At 41.0% G+C, this 19070-nt stretch overlaps 1 protein-coding gene across 2 annotated transcripts in view; it reads left to right on the forward strand.

The window, feature by feature from the left end:
* Window positions 1-19070, forward strand: part of gria4b (glutamate receptor, ionotropic, AMPA 4b) — a 168466-nt gene that overhangs the window by 134557 nt on the left and 14839 nt on the right. For both annotated transcript variants that reach the window (XM_063486111.1, XM_063486109.1), the window contains exon 11: window positions 2588-2961. In XM_063486111.1, the coding sequence (XP_063342181.1) occupies window positions 2588-2961 (374 nt within the window). The remainder of the gene's footprint in view (window positions 1-2587; window positions 2962-19070) is intronic.

Below are 19070 nucleotides of genomic sequence, written 5' to 3' on the forward strand. Positions count from 1 at the left end.
AAACCTATCGCTGGTCTGCTGGCCAACATTTCAGGGCCTCTGTTGTAGCTAGGACGGACATCTGGAATAGTGGATAACAGATATCCAAGCCAAGACTTCCTTTTTTGTCCACCAGCCATTGTTAACTATCCATCCATTCATTTACTTAACCGCTTATCCAGTTCAGGGTTGCAAAGGAGGCTGGAGCTTCTCCCACATGGCTTGAGAGGCGATGATACACCACGGAGAGGTTGCCAGTCCTTTGCTGGGCCAACACAGAGAGACAGACAACAACACACACTCACAACCAAACCTGTGGCCAGCTTAGAGTAACCAATTCACCTAACAAGTACAGAGTTTCATGTGTGAGAAAGCCAGAGTAGCTAAAGAGAACCCATCCAAGCAAAGGGTTAATGTGCCAACTCCCCACAGAAAGCCCCCTACGAACCAGGAGGTTTAACCTCCTAAGACCCGAACTCGTCCACGGCATGCATTTTTAATTTCTCTTTGATATTTGCGCATATTGGGACCCGATGAATATAAAAACAAAGAATTACCAGATTTTTTTTTTTTACCTGATTTTTGTTTCTAAGAAAAATGAGAGCCACATGTGAGGATATTCGTTTAAAATTTCGATAGAACAGTAGCAGTGGATATCAGGCCCTTGTAGAGCAAAACTGAGTATTTTGGTCTAAATAACCCAAAATGTGATGTCCACATATGTGGACGCCAGGTCCTAGGAGGTTAAATCAGGAAGCTTATACCTTGGTGGCACAACTAGCTATGGATTGCGATTGGTTGTTTCTGTCTCTTTGTGTTGTCCCTGTCCTACCCCATCCCTCACCCTGTGACAGCCGGGACTGTGTCCAGCACACCTGTAACCCTGAAAAGGATAAGTGGGAGAAAACTGGATGGACGGATCCTAAATAACCAACTTTGCAGCAAACATTGTGTTCCTTCTTTTCACTCCGATGAATCTTTTGTCTTTAACTTTTTTGTTCCTGGTTGTTATACCTGTGAGCAGAAGGCAGTTGCTTGTCCCCCTGAAGCGGCTGACCTTTAGACCTTAATGCCTCATTGTTAGTCGTTTATGCCTTAAGGACTTTACACACTGGACGTATAAAATTCATGCAAATGTTTTGTGCATTCAGTAAACTCTGTAGACTCACCTATTCTTAATGCAGCCATTCACACTGATTGCGTAATTTTGCTGAATGAATTTGTGGCTTTTATTTTTTCAGATCAAGTTGGGTTTTTCAGATATTTCCCGTGAGAATAAATGGGTCAATGCATTTGGCAACAACTGCGCTCGTAGCTCAAAACACACACCAGTACTGATATGGAAATGGTAAAATACTATTTTGCTGCTTCTGATCAATTGACTCTGTGAAATGATTTCTTTCGTTCCATCTCTGCCTACAAGAGCTACAACTTAATCAAAAATTAGCCACGCCCTAAAATATAACTGGTTTTATTGTTTGTTTTACTCTTAACTAGAACCATAATCAACCAAATGAACTTGGTGATATATTCAGTAGCCTTTGAGCTAACAACTAAGTTCACAGAATTCATTTTAGTGAAGTGATAAATTAAGCTGGAAGTGAGACTATCTTCTAATAGATTTCTAAACAAACTGGGTTTTTTTTTTAGCTATCATGTGTGTTTGCAAAGCTGGCAGCTTATTCTACTGTTATCATGTGACTTCTGAGGACATGGCAAGTGTCAGCACTTCTTCCCTCTAAGGCATTGGTTAGAGGCCATTCATTTCTCCCCCTGCTCTGAACAGAAAAAATCCGTTCTACCACAAAAGCCCCTGCCTCCTTTTAACCCTGCCTTGTATTTTAGTGCACACTAAATGCCCTGAGGCTGTCATCTTAGTGCATTTTGCTGAGGATGAAAGAACTTAAATCTCTTTCATTTTCTTTCCGCCCTCCCTCTTTTCTCCTTTCCTACCTCCTTAAGTGCGCGATGGTCATAATAAAACTTTAAATTCTTGCTGATATTAAGCCCTTTGCTTCCCTGCTGGGCAGACAAGGTCACAAGTGTTGCTAAGTCACTAACTGTAATCTGGTTTGTGGATTTTCAGCAAGTCGGTATGCACTTTTTCCACAGCTGCAGACCTCCGAGGTGGCCGTTTCCCTTTTTTTTTGCCTTGCTGTGCTGTAAGCATATTTCTCTGACATATTATTTTATCCTCCCTACTCATTCCCCTGGAGTTTGAGCTAAGCCTTTGAGCATTAGAGAGGATTTCAGAATTTCTTTTTCAATTTCTTTCCCTTCTCTCTCTGTCTTAACTTGATCACTCTGAGATGTGTTCGGCTGCCATCTTCAACTTGATCGCTCAGAGATTTGTTCAGCCAAGGGAGAAATTCATTACGTGAACAATGTCATGAATAAGAATGACACCATCAGAGGAAGAAGAAGAAACTGTTTTTTGTTGTCTGAGGGTTGGCTAGCTATTGCCCTTTGGGATGCATCTGTGACTAAGTGGTGTTTGATTGTTGCATGGCCGGGCTCAGAGAGATGATCCATCATTTGCATTTGTTTATCTGTCATCATTTGGGTTCAGGGAGGCTAATCAAATCCCGCTTTATCTCGCCTCCTACAGAAAGCGGAAATCGCTGTGGCCCCTTTGACTATCACGTTGGTCCGGGAGGAGGTGATTGATTTCTCCAAGCCCTTCATGTCGCTGGGCATTTCCATCATGATCAAAAAGCCCCAAAAATCAAAACCAGGGGTGTTCTCCTTCCTGGACCCGTTGGCCTACGAGATCTGGATGTGCATCGTGTTTGCCTATATCGGCGTGAGCGTGGTGCTCTTCCTGGTCAGCCGCTTCAGCCCGTACGAATGGCACACCGAGGAGCCCGAAGAGGGCACCGACGGTCCGCCAAGCGACCAGCCCCCCAATGAGTTTGGTATCTTCAACTCCCTCTGGTTCTCCCTGGGCGCCTTCATGCAGCAGGGCTGTGACATCTCCCCCAGGTAAGACAGCATCTCATCAAGTTTTACAAGTATTTTGTTTGCTCCGAACTCTACAGTACATTGTTAATTTTTTTTTACTCAGGATACAGGCACATTGCACGACCTCTAGGCCAATTATAATCACAATGTGCCTTCACGTCAGATTGGATTGGGTCTGTGTGAGCGTGGATGATAGTACTGTACAGATGACTCTGTGTGAGCGTAGCGTACTTAAATCCCTCGCCTGTCAATCCAGTTAAGACCGTCATCATTAATTCAAACATGTTTGATTGACGCAAATGAAAACCGAACGAGTCTCGACACCCTGCCGTGACAAGCAGTAGTCTGTGACAGTGTAGACGAAGGGGGGAAAAAGAACACATTAATATGTTGTTCGGGCCTCATGTTTTTAATCACGTTTAACACATCGCTGCCGCTGAAGAACAGCAGTCAGTCTTTTTTAAATGTAGCTCATTTTAAAAGTGTGGGCGTGTGTATTAAACAGGATGGAACATGATTTGGAAATGATAGTTGGCATGAGCGTGATTTTTTCTTTTTTTTTAAATAAAGTCTTTGTTTACTTCTATACTATGTATATATTTATGTCATGGATATGAAAACCTCATCATTTAGTACTTTTGAAAAACAAGTCCAGACAGTTTGCCAGCACAAATGATTAAATTATGTTGTTTTGTGTTACTAAGGAACATAAAAATGATCTTAAAGAAATAGTTCAACCTTTTGGGAAGAATTTATTTTTGCCTCCTTTTCTTGATACACACTCACTGCCCATTTTGTTAGGCACACCCTGGATCCCAGTTTGCCTTCAGAGCTGCTTTAAGTCTTCGTAGCACAGATTCAGCAAGGTGCCGGAAACATTCCCCAAATATTTTGGTCCATGTTGACATGGTAGCATCACAAAGTTACTGCGGTGGTCATAAAGGGGTAGGCATGCTCAACAACAATACTCAGGTAGGCTGTGGTGTTTAAACAATGCTCAGTTGGTACTGACGGCCCCGAAGTGTGCCAAGAATATATTGGCCACACCATTACACCACCAACAGCCCGAACTCAGCAGGAGGGATATGTGCTTTTTTGTTGTTTATGCCAAAATATGAAATATACTTGGTTTTATTGTCTATTTTACTCTAACTAGAACGGTAATTCACCAAATGAACATGATGTTGTGTTCGGTAGCATCTGAAACTAAATGCAAATTCTAGCCTCAGTTTCTTGTTCTTAGATGGCAGCTGCGATCTTCTGCTGCTGTAGCCCATCTGCTTCCAGTTTTAATGCGCTGTGCATTCAGAGATTCTTTCCTACGTTCCTTTCTTGTAACGAGTGATTATTTGAGTTACTGTTGAGTCCTTAGATCAACAAGACGTTTTTGGCTGGAGAACTTCCATTGTTGAATATTTTCTCTTTTTCTGACCATTCTCTTTAAACCCTAGAGATGGTTGTGTGGGAAAATCCCAGCAGATCAGCAGTTCCTGACCAGCCACGTTCAAAGTCAATTAAATCACTTTTCTTCCCCATTCTGATGTGCAGTTTGAACGACAGATTGTCCTGACCATGTCAAGCTTAGGTGCTCAATTTTGCTGCCATGTGATTGGCTGATTATATATTTATGATAACGAGCAGTTAAACAGATATACCTAATGAAGTTGCTGGTGAGTGTAAACCACTGTTAACTTCTAGTCTAGGAGTTCAAATTAACACCTACCAACATCCATAAAGCTCATGAATTATCGTCCTTTGTGAGGTTTGTAACCCTGTCTTGATGAAAAGCAGTTTGTTTGTCCATTAAGTACTTAAAGAAACGGCACACAGTGACTGTACCTAGCGGCATAAACAATAGCAATTGTGTTTATGTCTTTGTTTGTATAACGTTTAAACAAGAACAAGAGTCTGTCGGGCCAGCAGCTCTGTGAGCGTGTGCAGCTTATGGGGAATATCATTAGTTTCGGTGGCTTTTGGTCATAAACCAAAATATTGGGCAAAAGTAGTTCAGAAAACTTATTACAGTTCGTCCTTAGGGAATGATAGATGTCTGGACTAAATTTAAGTTGTTAAGACATTTGATTGAAAACATATAAATGCCCAGAAGTAAGAGAAAAAAGTCTGAAACCATCTGACATGTGCAACTACACAAACAAATGTGATAAATATACAGAATAGGGACAGAGTAGGCTGTCTGCCTCACACAGGACGGTAGTATTTGGGGAAACGATGTGTCTGTTTTTGCAGCCTTTAAAAGACACAGTTTCCTATAAGACCCAGAGGGAGGACCAATCATAATAGCATGACTAATTTTCTGAATGATGGATTTGTTGCAGATGCCTCGATGAACAGCCTAACAGAGACGCAGGAACTGTTAGACATCAGAGGTTATAGCTACAAAGGGGCAAATAATTATTTGATCCTCTGCTGAATTTTTATGGTAGTTTCATTTTACTGGAGAGAGACAATTTCAAACAAAAAAAACAGAAAAAAGACTTTTCATGGAGAAACTTTTGTTGGCGGTAAGATATTTCGTGTAGTTGGTCACCAGGTTTGCACACATTTCAGGAGGGATTTATGGCCTAGTCCTCTTTTACGGAAGCTTTCTAAATCCTTCCGGTTTCTTGGCCTCTGCTTGGCAACTTAAAGTTTCAGCTCCCTCCACAGATTTCCTATAGGATTGAGGTCTGGAGAATAGCTAGGCCACTTCTTCTTTAGACACTCATTTATTGCCTTGGTGGTAGGTTTTAGGTTTTTAGGTCATCTTCAGTGTTATGGCTGAGAAAAGGAGGTTATTGTAAAGTTGTCCTTTACCGTTAATAGAAAAACAGCCCCAAAGCTAAATGTCTCCACCTCTGTGCTTGACTGTGGGGATGCTGTTCTTTGGGTCATACTCAGCATTTCTCTTCCTCCGATCACGGCAACTCAAGTTGATACCAAAGAGCTTGAGTTTGGTTTCATCTGATCACAGTACTTTCACCAGCCCATCTCAGAATCAGTTAGATTCTAACTTAAGACGGGCTTGTTTGTGTGCCTTCTTGAGCAGGGGGAGCTGCTTATGACTTATTAGTGACTGTGGTCCTCACTGCCTTCAGATCATTAACAAGATTAATATTAATTCCTGTGACTGGGCTGCTCCACTACCTTTCTTCCCATGAGGGTGTTGGGGTTTTGTTTTATAGTCTGTGTCTCTCTGTTAAAATGGAACTACTACAATAATATACCATATAATTATTTCCCCCACTGTATACGAAGAAAAAAACAAAATCAGAATCGTGTTGAGGTGAGTTTATTAATATGAACAAAGTTTAGATAACATAAGTCTTTTCTTAGGAAAACTATAACAGTGGAGAGCAGACTCCAGGAGCAGTATTCACTTTCTCAGAAACACCAATAAAAGTTCCTGAAACTAGTGGAAGACTGGAGATCACGTCCTTGGCTCTCTTATGACTTCGGATATATGAAAGTCTGCACAAAATTTTATCCAATAGTTATAGACAGATTAATGTGCCTGCTGGGCACGAGCCCAGGGGCTTCTGATCTTATCCCAGAAACACTATACATATCCCAGAAAAACACACAAAGTGGAATGAAAAGAAGTGGAGATGGAAATGAAAAATGGCAACAAAGAAATACAAAAGAGACCAAAATTTAGAGCAAAATAATGGCCACAAGGAGCAAAAATGATAAGAATTTGCAATATGACTTAAATTAAACACACAAAGAAAAGAGGCACAAAGTGATGAAAAAAGTCAACATCTTTTTTTGGGTCTCTTTCAGTCTGGGTATTTTGGTCCTCTATGGGATGAGTGCCTGAGGGGCCTCTTAATTTATAATCTGTCCAGGCCAACACATGTGGATGGATTTCATTGTACATCAAAAATGCTGCACTTCCATTCACAGAGCCGCACCACTAGCTTGGCTTAAAACGGTATATATTTTAATTAGCAAGATTTAGAAAACAATTAGACTGACTTAAGTAAATTTTGTTGGCATCCATTTATTTGGCCATTATGCCTCAGACAATGTTAATTGTTCCATTTGTTTCCAGTCTTTTTGTTAGGAGAAAAAGAAGGTAAGCTGCTTACTTACCTCACAAGATGTCAGGTTGACACGCGTCTCTCGAGCTGACAAAAAAAAGAAAAGCAAGCTTCCCAAAATAATGAACTATTTTCTTTAAAGGAAAACTTTTTCTGTGGTTTCTAAAAAGTTATAATTTTGAGGTTTTCATCTGCCACTCACAATAAGTCGTACCCCATTAAATAACTGTAGCGTATTTGCGTTATTCAAGTAACTGCACAGAATATCCTGTATATCGGAGGTAGTTTGCATGGCGATATAGTTGGTAAGAATAATATAGAGGGGTTAAGGATGAACTGTGTTAATTGCACTGTATGTAGTATGTGCTCCTCATGCTGTGTGTGCACAGTGAAATCACTCTTGCTTGTTTGTGTGTCTTTGTTTGTGGTGTGTTTGTGTGGGACAGAGAAAGTCTCAGCGAGTATTGATTTCCTCCGTCTCTCTCTCTTCCCCAGCCTTATTGTTCTTCACTGCCTGACTCGCATACGCTGTGTTGTCTGCTTGTACGGGAATTAGGCTCTCAGGGTGTCTGTCAAGCGCCGGCAGTTGTGACTTTGCACTTGTGTTTGTGTATTTGAGCTCCGGTTACATTAGCGACCGCGTTTCTGTTTTTGAAGCAGCCGTCCGAAAGCCTGCGTGTTTCATTACGTGTCTGTGTCTTCTCTTCCCTTTGTCCAAATTACGAGACCCCCGAAACCCAGCCTCCCTGAGGCTTTCTACCAGCCGATTGGTGTCCAGTATGCATGGTGTACTTTGGAAGGGTAGAGAACTGGAGATCTTTGTTTTTTCCCCAATCAAAGATCAGGCTTCCTCTCTGTCAGCACACCCTGGCATTCTTAAGCTTATATGCTGCCAAGGCCCATAATTCTTAGTGGTTTCTCATTTTCTGTAAAGCCTTTCTTTGCAGTTTGAAAGGCTTTGTCATGCTTAAAGTTCCGGCAGATTGGTTATTTTAAGCTACTGCTCCTATAGTTATTTTAAGTCCTTCAGTTAACACTTCTTTTATCTCTTTTAAGCCCTTATGGATCTTATAGTGTAATAGAGTTAGTAAGATTTTAGGAGATGGAAGGAGGACCAAACCAGCCTGTATCTTTCAGCCTCCCCCACAGCAGAGGAGAACAAGATGGAGGATCCTGAGGTACATTATAGCCCGGCCCAGTCACGTAAGCAACCTATAGAGGAGGCTATAGTGGGCCTGTGACTCTGATTAAGCACATTCATTTAAAGAGTACGATTGCTTTGTTCACATGTGTGCAGACCACCCCACACTCACCGCCATAGCCACTCCAGTCTGCCACATCTCCGCCTGCATACTGCAGATAAGGACTTTAGAGCTGCATAACAATGTTGACATCAGAATGAAAAGTCTACATTTCAACCCTCTGTGTTCTCGTTGCATTTCCACCCGTCACTGCCAGTCCCACGGGGGCCTCTCCCAGTCCATCAGCGCAGAATCCCAAAGCCCGGGAGCCTTTCCTGACATGCAAATCCCCTCACACAGAAGATATTATATGGCATACAGGAAGTGACAAGGCCAAAGGTGAAAGTGGGATGAATTTAGAGTGAGGGCCGTGCAGTCAGGAGCTGGCCAAGCGGTGGAAATCCAGTCTGCATGCAGAGTCTAAACGTTCATTCACCGCAGACAGATTACATAAGAACCCCATAAGCTGTAGACCTAATCCGCAGTGTTTGTTGCTTTAAACTGTTTGGGGTAGCCGGTTCAGAGCAAGTTTTGCAAAGGTTAATTTTGGTCACATCCGCGTTGATTGACTGGGGGTCACATTGTGTCAGTTTTCATTAGAGAAAACCCCACAGCTCTGTCCAAAACAATACAAGCAGCACGGGAGACAGATACTGGGCCCCCCACTGGAAAATGATTTTCACACATACAAATGAATGCAATTGCCATAAATGGGTCATTTGAACCTGGTGAACCCAGCTGTGACATTGTTCACATTCATAAGGCTTAATTAGCTCAAGTAATGTCCCAAATTACTATATTCGCCTATTTGTTAAGCAAATAAATAAGCTAGACAACAGACTGTATTTTGTGCCTTGTGTTGTGGACATCTATATAGACTGATTTTAACCATTTGGGAGCAACGGATGCACCGGTGTGTTCAAATCACATGACCAATTTAGGATGACTTAGCAACAAGAAAAACTATATACTAGTTTTTCAATTGTGTTGATAGGCCATGTAAAACCAGAGTTTGGATTTTCAAAAATATACAAGATGCTTTTTCCTGAATACTATCGCCCCATTTAGTGTGGAACCAAACAGTAAAAACAAAGCTGATGCTACCAATGGTTGACTCCTCTGTTACGAAGATAAAGACCTGAAGGAACCCCAGCAGCAGGATCAAGGTTAGCGATGACTTAGCCAACCTGGGATGACAGTGGTGCTTGCGAGGAAAACAACCTCCCAAAAAACAAGAAAAAAAACATGACATTCTTGTTGGTTGAAAAATGTAACATGTCGACCAATCAAAAAAAAAGATATCCCAGCACGTGGCATTTGGTTGTTTAGGAAGAGGGGAAAGCTTTGGGAGTGACGCGGCAAAAGAGCGAATCATGACATTTAGCATGTTTGGAGTGGGTAGTTAGGTGTGTTGTCTTGTGTAGTTAGTGTGTAGTCTAGTCATTTGTTTTGTTTAGTGTGTCAAAACAATGAGGGCACTGCCGAATGTCACGTTTGAGAGATATACATATATATATATATATATATATATATATATATACATACATATATAAATTCTTGGCTAATAAAAAAAACACCCTACAAAAACTACCACATTCACATCTAATGCAAAGCACAGACCAAAACTATTCTTTGCATTAGGCTCTCAGCATGTTTATTTCTCATTTAAGGTTGGACATTTTACCAGTACAAATAGCCATCAACTAATAAAACCCACTGAGAAAGAACAGGAAACTTACAACATGTAATTTTGCTTAATTAATTGACAAAAACTGATGGATACTTACTAATAAATCCCTATATTAAAGTTAAAACGTCCACTCAATTAGTAGCAAGACTTGTTCAAAGCACTCAGACTAATGGTTATCACAAAGTAATGTGCCGATTTAGGAGCCATAATTTCTCCAAGTCGTCTTACCATAACCTTTCAAGCCAATTATATGTAGTACATGGATGTTGGTTGCTAGATAACTTGCGAGGGAAGCATCCCCATGTTTAACCCTTTACAAAGTTCTGACTGTTTTTTGGGGGTTTCTTACTTTCCTTAAGAGGTAAAGATGACATAAAAGGAGAAGGAGAAAAAGAGGCTGGAAGGGATTCAGAGTAGAGCTGCCAGGGGGTTTGGGTATGTTCAGGGGGTTTGGGTATCAGACCAAGATACCTTGTGGGCACCTACGAGGTCAGGTGTTGGGAATTCAGTGGTATCCCACCAGGGGAACTGGAGGAGGTGGCTGTTTGAGCTACTTCTTAAAGACTTTCACATGCTGTTCATCTAATTTTTCCTTCCTCCACTTGTCCAGTTTCCTCAATTTTTTTTTAAAGGACACACAGCACACAGTGCTGAGATATTGCCAGATTTGCTGCTCATAGCTTTATGCCATTCAAACTTTTACTTTTGACATTTTGTATAGATTCAGCTAAGCAAATAGGAACAAAATATGTGTTTTTTTGCCACAGGCTGTAGACAAAGTGCTTTGCAAAGTGCCTTGCCAAATTGTCTGTTATGTGTAGTCACAACTTTGGTTCACCCCTTGAGTTAGGGGCCTTTTATTTTATGCTTGAATGGCTAACAGATCAGCGACTACACCCAAAGCCCATGACATGTGTCCATCCAGCGTGGTGGTCTTGGCTTTTACCTTACATGTGGTATTTTTAGCTGTGACTCTTGGATGTAATCCACCTACTGTTAGTGTCGACAGTTTGATTCATGGCGCAGCTCCTCCACGAAAGGCAGAAGTTGAAATGGCACTGAATGTCTTCCTCTTTCTCGCTCTTCCTCTCTTAATAAGGGTTAATACCCCCTTCTGCTCCCTCGAGGCAGCCCATAATAATTAATTCAGTGATTAATATCCTGGTCTCCGATGGTAATGTCTCTGTGGAAACAGGAGAAGAAGGGAGCTTAAACGAAATGGCGACATGATAGTGTTTTTAATTGACTACAAATCCCACTTGGATAGAACTGGAGTTATTTTGGTGCTTCCTCTTGAGAATGCAGGATGTCACATCGCAACTCATAAAATGTCAATATAAACATCCAGGCAGCCGTCTGCATCTCCGGTGTAATTGTTCCAGGTGTTTGCAGTCACTTCTGTCTCATTGCTTCAGATGGATTATCTCTATCTCTTCTGCTGAGTCATCGTTGCTGAATCACCGGCGAGCTAATGAGAATGCTGTGATTGGCTTGATTAGTCCTGATTAGCTCAGACTGCGTGCATACTGATGGCAGATTTCCTGATGGCTATAGATGAGGCGTAACTTTTAATTTGAGTTGTGAATTTAGGCCAGAAGCAGAAGCTGCGTTTGAAAAAGGGGAAAAAATATGACTTTCAAGTGGTCTATTTCCAAGACTTTCATTATTCTATTAGTTCAATACCAATTAGCTTTGTTATCTAGCTAACACAGTGCTGTTTTGCTGCATTGCTTATTGCTCCTGTCAGCAGTGCTTATCCGTCTATGAGGTTGATTTGTTGCACTAATTTAGCCAATTTTGGGCTATGCTGGAGGCTGCATGTGCATCTGTGTAGTTGTCATCTTTAGCTTCAAGGTAAAGTGGTATTAATGTTTCCCGCTTTGATATTTTGGTAAAAACCTGTCCAGTTACAAGAAAATGTGCATTTGTTGCCTTAAAGGGGGGCTATTGTGCTCTTTGTTACATTCTGTAATGTATATACTGTTACAATGGTGGAAGTTTATATTAAATATTGCTCAAGTTTTAAATAATTAGATTAGCATCTGTACAGCATCTGTGAGCCGAAAGTTCAGGCTTCAGACTGAAATACTTTGAGGGGAAGCTGATATCCTAATGTGGTTATTCCACACAGAGCTCTGGATGTGACCACAGAAGCCTCATTTACCTGATTTTTGAGAGGCAGCCAATCAGAAGGAAGTGAAGTAAAAATAGGACGGCAACCTCCTCACTAGGAAATAATATTGGTAACTAGGTGATTGCACTGATTTTTATTTATTTTTTCATTGTCAGAACAAAGTTTTGATTGAAAGGTGATTGCAAAGTTTGCCTTGTGGGAGGCAGCCTGTCTCCAAACAATTGCAATCCAGCTTTTACAGACTGCAATCACTCTCAGACAGACTGGCAAATAACTGCAATCTCATCTATAAACAGACAGGTTGCAATAAATCAGAGTCAGTCTGTGCTAATGAGCTCAACTTGTCTGCGACACATCTTTAAAATAGATGACTCAACTGGTTGACAACTTGGTTGTGTTATGCTTCCATTTCTATATAAAATAAAGGTTGCTGTGTGACTTTGTCATTTTAGGTTAAATCATTGTCCTGCAGCAACAATGTTACTATTCGTGGAGGAATTTCTGGATAAGCTGAATGTAAATACTTAATGTCAATTCCTGTTTAATGGGAATTTCTGTGCATGTAGATGCAACTTATCACAGTTAGTACCTGTATTATCACAAACAAATTGCATGTAATTGAAACAACTTGACCCCATTCAATCCCCATCTGACTCCATCTTATTGTCGTTTTTGAAGGCGGCGCCTGGTTGCAGACCTGGTCACCTTCTTTGAAGCAGCCAGAGTGCAAGTTCATTTCACACATTATTTCACATAATTGTAATCGTGTTGTGGTCTCCACCCACTGTTTTCCATTAAAGAGACTGTGGCTTTAAAGGGAGGTGAGCTAAAGCAGCCTGTTTCAGACTGGAAGTGCACCTAGATTGGTCACCAGTTTACATAGACACACTTTACATAGACACAGACAGCCACACCTGTAGCCAGTTTAATAATCACCGATCAAACTGACAAGGTTAAGTATGAGTCGACTATGCTAACCCCCGCACAATTAAAGTATATTTTGAACTCTGGATACAGATTTGGAGCTTAATGGTTCCCTTTTAAGATCATTTTTTTCACCAAATGCTTCAATTTCTTTTTTCCTCATGACCTTACTGGTACTAAAATTCAGCTAAAGTGGAATTTTAATCCTCTTCAGATGGTTGTAGTTCAATAAATTTTAAAAGCCTCATGAGATTTAAAAAAAACACAGTTTCTCTGGACAAAAGCAAATATTTGAGAAAAGACAGCGATTTAAGAAGGTTGTATAGGCATCATTAAAATTATTTAATAGCTCCTAATATCCATAGAGTCTATACAACTAATTAGGTGCTATAAACCACAATATATGTATTCTTTTTTACAGCTAGACAGGTGTAAGATTTCATATATGGCATTTAAAATGACAAACAGAAAACAAAACATCCACCTGCGATACGACCAGGCTTTCTTCAAGGTTGACAACACAGAGCGATCCAGTGTCAGGTATTTAAAATCCCACAGATTATATTTCCCCAGGAGATAATGCTGGAGGTTTGTAATATCTTGGTTACGTGTGGCAGCACACCACCATCTTAATGTGAGCAGATCAGACATGCCCGAGGATCATGGAGGCTTTTTACAATTAAAACACGGGCCCTTTGTTATCTGTACTATGTGATCATTTAGTTAATATAAACAGATTGTTAGGTTTGCATTTACTACAAATTTCTGTTATTTTTATATATTTCATTTTATATTTTAGTGAGAAGTTCAACTGTTTTTAATCTTTCCATTCCTATTCTGACATTTTACATCTGGTTTTATCTGCTAATTATCTGCAGCTGCTTGTTTTGGTCATATTTCCTCAAATATCTTTCACATTTAGACTAGCTGTGGCTCAGTCAGTTAGAGTGGGTCATCTGCTAATCATCTAGTCTATTGTTCAGTGGCTTCATACCTGGCTCTTCCAAACTGCATGTTGAAGTTTCCTTGGGGGTGATACTGAACCCCAGGTTTTCCCCTGATGCATCCTTTAGAGCTTGTGTGAACGTGCAGGTAAATAAGGCTTGTAGTAAGAAAGCGCTCAAATATATCAGTGCTGAAACTGAGTAGTAAAGCATTTTATAGCCTTATTCTGGATGTGTGTGCATGTAATGATGTGTTCTGTTTTTCACTTTATACTAGTATAAATAATTCATATTTTTAAGTCTGGCAGTTGGCTTGGAGTGGTTCAAACATCATACCCACTCTCAGGGAGGCTTTTAATTACAAAAATGTGTTGGAAGTGTTATGCTTATGCTATCAGTGTTAATTAATTGTTAGTGTCTAAAAACAGAGTCCTGCACCTGAATATTAAGAAGGTGTCTGCAAGAGAGATCTACCGGTTTCATCTGAAGTCAGTGTAGAGATAGATAGCTACTTGTAGAGATAGAAACCCTGCCACAGCTGTTGTTGCGTACTGTGATGCATGCATCGTGGGCATCGTTTGGTGATGAATATCTTACCCGAGGTCACTTTGACATGCAGACTAGAGGAGCTCGGGATCGATCCAGTAGCTACTACATGGCCCTCTCTATCCCCTGAGCCACAGCTGGCCCAGATGTATTTTTTGAGCATTTCAGGCCTGTATTAGTTAGGAGCATAGCCTTCAGTATGTTAGTCACCTGCAAAGGATGAGCTATAGGGCTGTGAGCCTCTGCAGTACAGGTAATATGACCTGGCATTAATTAGTGACGAGATTTTATTTTGCAAAATTATGTTAGAGATTTAGCCGAGGACAGAACATGGGAGCAGAGACAGAGCTCAAGAGTGACAATTTGTCTGCTACGAATAAGTCAAGTACCATGATCTCACCTCCAGGTGTCACCCTGGGAGCAAACTAGCACCTCCCCATTTATTTAGGCTTTGCTCAAGGTCACAACTGTATGGAAGCCCGTTTCCGCCACTAAAAAAAACAAAACAAGTATCCATAACTCGTAATTTCGAGTTATTTTCTTGAAATTTCGACTTATTAACTCGAAATTGCAAGTTGATGAGTCGAAATTTCGAGTTACCTGGAAGCATATGGCGCAGAGTAACGCGCACTCAAAACTGGATCGCAACAAATTGGCGCTTTCGCAAGTACGTTTGCTGATAGTAACGCCATGTGATTCAGCTAATAACACAAGGATTTCATCATTTTTGAAGCCACGCTGAAAATACTCAGCAATCTGTGCATTCATGACTGGATGTAATACCGGTAGCTTAGCTGTAGCATTTGTAGCTGAGGGCTTCAGCTTCCGGGTAACAAGGAAATGACGTCATTCACGTAGATTACTGATTGGCAGCGCTAACTCAAAATTTCGAGTTACTTTTCTCAAAATTTTGAGTTAATAAGTCGAAATTTCGAGAAAATAAGTCGAAATTTTGAGAAAATAAGTTATGGATCCTTTTTTTTTTTTTCTTTTAGTGGTGGAAACGGGCTTCCATACAACTGTCTCCATCTCTCCACAGCTTTTACTTCACCTCCTCTTCTGTTTCTTCCTCTTAACCACACATGCTGCAGAAATCCTCATATCACACATCAAATCTGACAGAAGTTTTTCATCTTATTTTTCCCCACATCAAAGGAGGTAAAAGAGCAAAGTGGGGAATGCATCAGATGGTCAGTGATACTAACAGAGTGCGTACCATATCTAATCCTGATAAGAGATTTGCTTTGCTTTCATGTTGCTTTTATTATCTTTGAATTTTTTTACTTAAGCGCCACGATCTCATTTTCCCCTTCAAACGTCTCATTCTGTGGCTTCAGATTGAGAAAATGAAAGTTGTTCCACGGAGAGTGACAGATTCAGTACAGTTTATTCTATATGCTGCTTGTTCCAACGGCCCTTTGAAGCTACAGTGTCTAAAATATTTAAACTCAAGTCACCTTCTTCTTCTTCTTCTTTTTACAACCACAGGATTTCATCAGATGCATTCTTGATGTCTTGAAGCATTCGCATGCTTCGTGAAATTTAGATTATTTGAAATTACAGTGGGATTGAGAAAAACACACAGTACTCGATTTTTGGGGTGAATATGAAAGAGGGGTGCTTTCTGGGGTAAATTTGTACCTTGATCTGAGATTGTACATGCTCATTAATATGAAGAAAAACTGCCAATATTCGGATCACACCAGCTATCTTGCATCTGTCTAGTCTCCGTTTGATAAAAAAAATTAACATAACTTAATCTAAAATTGTTGAGATTGTTCTCTTTTAGTATTCTTTATATCCGGGGCTTGCCGGACACTCTTTGCTTCAACACTGGAGCCAATTTGTTTTTGTCTCCGCTTTTTTTTTCTAATACTTCCCTCATCTAGCTTTCGTTTCCTCCACTGAACTCATACATCGTTACAGTCAAGTTCTCTCCAAGGGTTTTCAAGCACTTTTCCTACTTTGCAAACTTTCCCTTGTAATGAACACGCTCTTCTTTCACAAACTGCAAATAGTATAACGCTTTTGGCCTTTTTCATCAATCTCAATTCCTGAGGAAGTTATTTTGACATGGTTTCAGTTTCCTGGCTTTTTATTTGCCTTGTATGTACAGAAGGTCCTGTATACACAAACTAATTCACATGCAGATGGTGCAAAGGTCTGTAAACCATTATAAATTGGACTGGGACGCTCAACCAACTGAGTAAAGCAGGCGCTGGTGTCCAATAACTATTAAAAACAAATCAATGAGCCACACCATCGCACTAGGTTCCTTCATTATAATGATAAACACGGACATTACAGTTCATTTTCTCATGCACGCTGTCCTGTTACTGTAAACACTCAGGGCACCAAATTTAATATTAATCCACTGCAGGAAATGGTCCCAAACAGCAGCACTATTTAATATTGTTTGTGTGGTGTTTAACATCAACATTGCTCAGCTGCTGGAGTAAATTACTGAGGTTAGTTGTTGACAAATACTACAAACATGATATTTTGGTTTATATCGGAAACTGGGATGTGCTGCAATAAATGCCATCTAAATAAGGCTGCTACGAATAAATGAATTAGTATTAACTAAAACAAAAACAATGCACGCAAGAAAAAGAGTGGTTAGTGGTGACTTTTCACCTAGTGTCCACCTAGAAATTTGGAAATTCACATGTGGAAATTCATGCCATGAAGCTCTCGGTGCACAGTATTTATGCTGATGTTGGTGCCAGTGGAGATTTGGAAGGGTGGAGTTAGTGAGTGAGCAGTGTTGTTGACTTTTAGACACTTTTTCAGTACTCCGAGACCCCGCTCTATGATGTTACGTGGTCTGTCACGAGGGGAGCAATTTATTACAGCACCACGCTCGACTTCTTGATCTATTTAGAAGGACTCATTCTTTCAGAAAGGTTTGTTAAGGCATGGCCAGTGTCTGATTTGATACACCTGTGAGATGCCGCACAGTAATTCTGTCCATATAGTGTGGTAAGCAGTGAAAAATGAGGTTAGAGAAATCCATATGAAAACAAATGCATGATTTTCAACTCTTGAATCTGCATGATGTCAGAGAAAGAGGATATACCCGCCCACTTGTGGTTTACTAGGGTGAACCAATCAGAAGGCAGTTATCATAAAAGAGGAGGAGTTACAACTGATGTTTTACACAGTTAATCCGAATTATTTTGATCTATGAATTATGTGGAGCCCACAAATTAAAATATGGAGTAAATATGAACACGTGTGTAAACTGCATCACGCATCTTATTAGAGGTGATGGGAAGGTGAGAGTGCTTATTTTGAAACGCTTCTATATAATTTTTAATGTGTCATCTGGATTCTAGCATCGCTTAAAGGACAATAGAGCATAAAAGAAACCACCGGAAGCGCTAACGTGACCTGAAAATTACCCAGACTCCCAGCGCAGGGCTTTTCTCACCCCACTCCCCCACTCCCTCTGTTTACTGCAGGCCCATCAAGACACAGCAGTGTGTCACAGTGGATCAAAGTCAGCGGTATCAGCCAGCAAACACACAGCACAGACAGTCGGAGGGGATGGCAAAGAGACTCTCCTCTGCTCCCATTATTACTCTCCCACAATCCACTGCTGATTCTATATAAATAAAGCAAGGACGGGGAAAATGGAGAGGCTCTGACACAGGGAACGAAGGGATTTTAGTGGCTGGGGAAAGAAAATAAAGGGAGACGATAGACGTGAGAGGATAGGACTCATCGATGCATCTTCATGCACGCCCTCCACCTCTTAAGGCGTTATTTTACAGTTAAATACTCCGTGCTCAAATATACTCCCAAGGAGAGAGGAGAGGAAGAGACGGAAGTCATTTGTATTCAAATCCAGAGCTAATACGTCAATAAGTCTATTTCATGGGCAAAGACTCCTCTGTGTGTATGTGTGTGTGTGGAGGAGACATGCTCCACTGCAGCACTTCTCAATTGGAAGCTGCCTTAGCTGCTACAGGCACTTTCATCCGTACAGACTGAGAAAATGGAGGTTTCCTCAGTGATTCTTTGGTCGGGGTGACGGCTCTGCAGAACTCGTCGAGTAGAAGCACAAAGTGTTTGTTCAGAAGGTTTCTTAGCAGTGCTGATAGTCACGCTTCTTTCAGACGGGCCATAAGGGAACATTAGAAGAGGGTTTCTCATTAGGTGCCTACAGTATGTGGAGTCAGTCGAGGGAAAGGATGCTATCTATTTGTATACTGTGGCTTTTGTGTATTGGGAGCAATGGAATATAGCCAGATCGCAATAAGACACAGTGAAATACCAGCCAAGAACACACTGACTGTTGCAGATGCCTGTCTCCTCCTCCCTTCCTCATATCCCCATCTCTCTCTCTCTCCATCTGACACGAAGGCCTGAGGGTTTTGTATCCGCTGCTGTTTGATTTGCACCGAGGGGAGATCTTGTTTGTTCTCCTCAATGCAGCATTTATGGTTTAAGATTCTCCTCACGACCTTCCGCTGCTCCTGAGCAGCGAGCTATCTGTCTGCCCCGAGTGAAAAAACAAGAAAAGAACAGTGCTGCCGCCGCTATGCCGGCCAGGGGACCTGCAGCTCTCCTCATCCTGCCAGTAAACAAAAAGAGGGGGTGGGTAAG

Source organism: Pelmatolapia mariae, linkage group LG10_11 (genome assembly GCF_036321145.2).
Source record: "Pelmatolapia mariae isolate MD_Pm_ZW linkage group LG10_11, Pm_UMD_F_2, whole genome shotgun sequence".
NCBI classification, from domain to species: domain Eukaryota; kingdom Metazoa; phylum Chordata; class Actinopteri; order Cichliformes; family Cichlidae; genus Pelmatolapia; species Pelmatolapia mariae.